Below are 1,511 nucleotides of genomic sequence, written 5' to 3' on the forward strand. Positions count from 1 at the left end.
GTTGTTTCATTTAAAATCAATTGTGGTAATGTGAAGAACCAGAATTAGAAAAAAGTTGTCTCTGTCCAAATATTTATGTATATATATATATATATATATATATATATATATATATATATATATATATATTTTGTTTCCTCAGCAAATGTGCCAAAGCATTTTAATTACATAAAGTAATAAAACAGAACATACCTGCATACAACACAGCTTCTATCCTGTCCTTGATTGACCCTATATGTTCCTGAGTCAGCAGGTTGCTGGATGTCTTATTAGGAGCCGGCACCACGAGTGGACCAACAAGAAAGGCGAAGGCTCCACCCAGGTAGTTGAGCATGGAGGCAATGGCGGTGGCTGTGGCTCGCTCGTCTGGCGAGAACCACGTTGTAGAAAGAAAAGGAGCCGCATTCATGGCAGTTGGGCCTGCAAACCCATTTAGGAGCTGACCGACGTGGATGAATCTAAAAATAATAGACACTTTGTTATTGTTCACATTTAGGAAGCACTGGAATAATACTGAATGGTCTACCAAGGTACATAAAGCTTAGGCCCAGGTTAAAGAAAATGATACTTATGCAGTAGGTTCAACAGCAAACTGTATGGTTTAAAGATGAAATTTAATCTGTTTATATTTTTCACTCCCTGGTTCTCCCTTTATCAACAAAACAATGCATGAAAGAAAAAAAAAACTGAAGGGTTGTCAATACCTTTTGTACTTTCATATCTGTATGTGCTTCTATGCAATGCACAAAGCCTGGTGGGAGGGGCTCATCGGGTACAGTGTAAAGCTTCCGAAAAACATTACAGCACACTATCTTGGTAGTTTATGTCAACAGATGCCTTCATTAAAGCAGGGAGCTGATAATTTAGAGAAGTGACCAGTGCAATGGACACAGGGAAGTGACCATTGCATACATACGGAACAGCTAAGTCAAGCCACCAACCACAAACCTGATTTTGTACATCTTTCTTAAATGGGGGGCCGTTTCCTCTACCACTGTCCAGTCACAGACTGGTGGGAGGGGCAAGACCTGTAAGCGCCACTGAGCAGAGAACAAAGTCTCCTGCAAGACAATGCAGTGTTGCGAAGCTTTGTAACTGGACGGACAGAAATACAAATCCTTTGGAAAGCTTCAATACAAGTATTTGTATATTTAACGGTTAGCCCGGAGTTTGGCTTTGCAAAAAAAATTCCTTGTAATGTTCTCTGCATTTTCTGATTATTCCAGCTCAGCCAACTGCAGGTCATGGGGATAAATAAAAGTATTCAATACAAATATGCTGCAATGGTGAGTGTGGCTATAAGTGGTGCCTGATTAACACGTGTGTTCTGAGTGAATGTGGCCAGTACAACACAGGCACAGAAGCCCTTTAACCACCTGGGGGTTTCACTGATGTCTAGATTTCTGTACCAAAAGCGGTACACTGTTTTTCATGAATTTTTTTTTAAATTGTAGACCTGTAACTTACAGAAATATGTCCGAACAAGGGTCTAGTAGATATCATGAATATAA

General features: G+C 39.8%; 1 protein-coding gene across 2 annotated transcripts in view; it reads right to left on the reverse strand.

Annotated features, from left to right (window-relative positions):
* SLC49A4 (solute carrier family 49 member 4) overlaps positions 1–1,511 on the reverse strand; it is a 36,444-nt gene that overhangs the window by 24,028 nt on the left and 10,905 nt on the right. For both annotated transcript variants that reach the window (XM_072417910.1, XM_072417911.1), the window contains exon 3: positions 193–458. In XM_072417910.1, coding sequence (XP_072274011.1) covers positions 193–458 — 266 coding nt within the window. The remainder of the gene's footprint in view (positions 1–192; positions 459–1,511) is intronic.

The sequence above is a fragment of the Pyxicephalus adspersus genome, chromosome 7, assembly GCF_032062135.1.
Source record: "Pyxicephalus adspersus chromosome 7, UCB_Pads_2.0, whole genome shotgun sequence".
Taxonomy (NCBI): domain Eukaryota; kingdom Metazoa; phylum Chordata; class Amphibia; order Anura; family Pyxicephalidae; genus Pyxicephalus; species Pyxicephalus adspersus.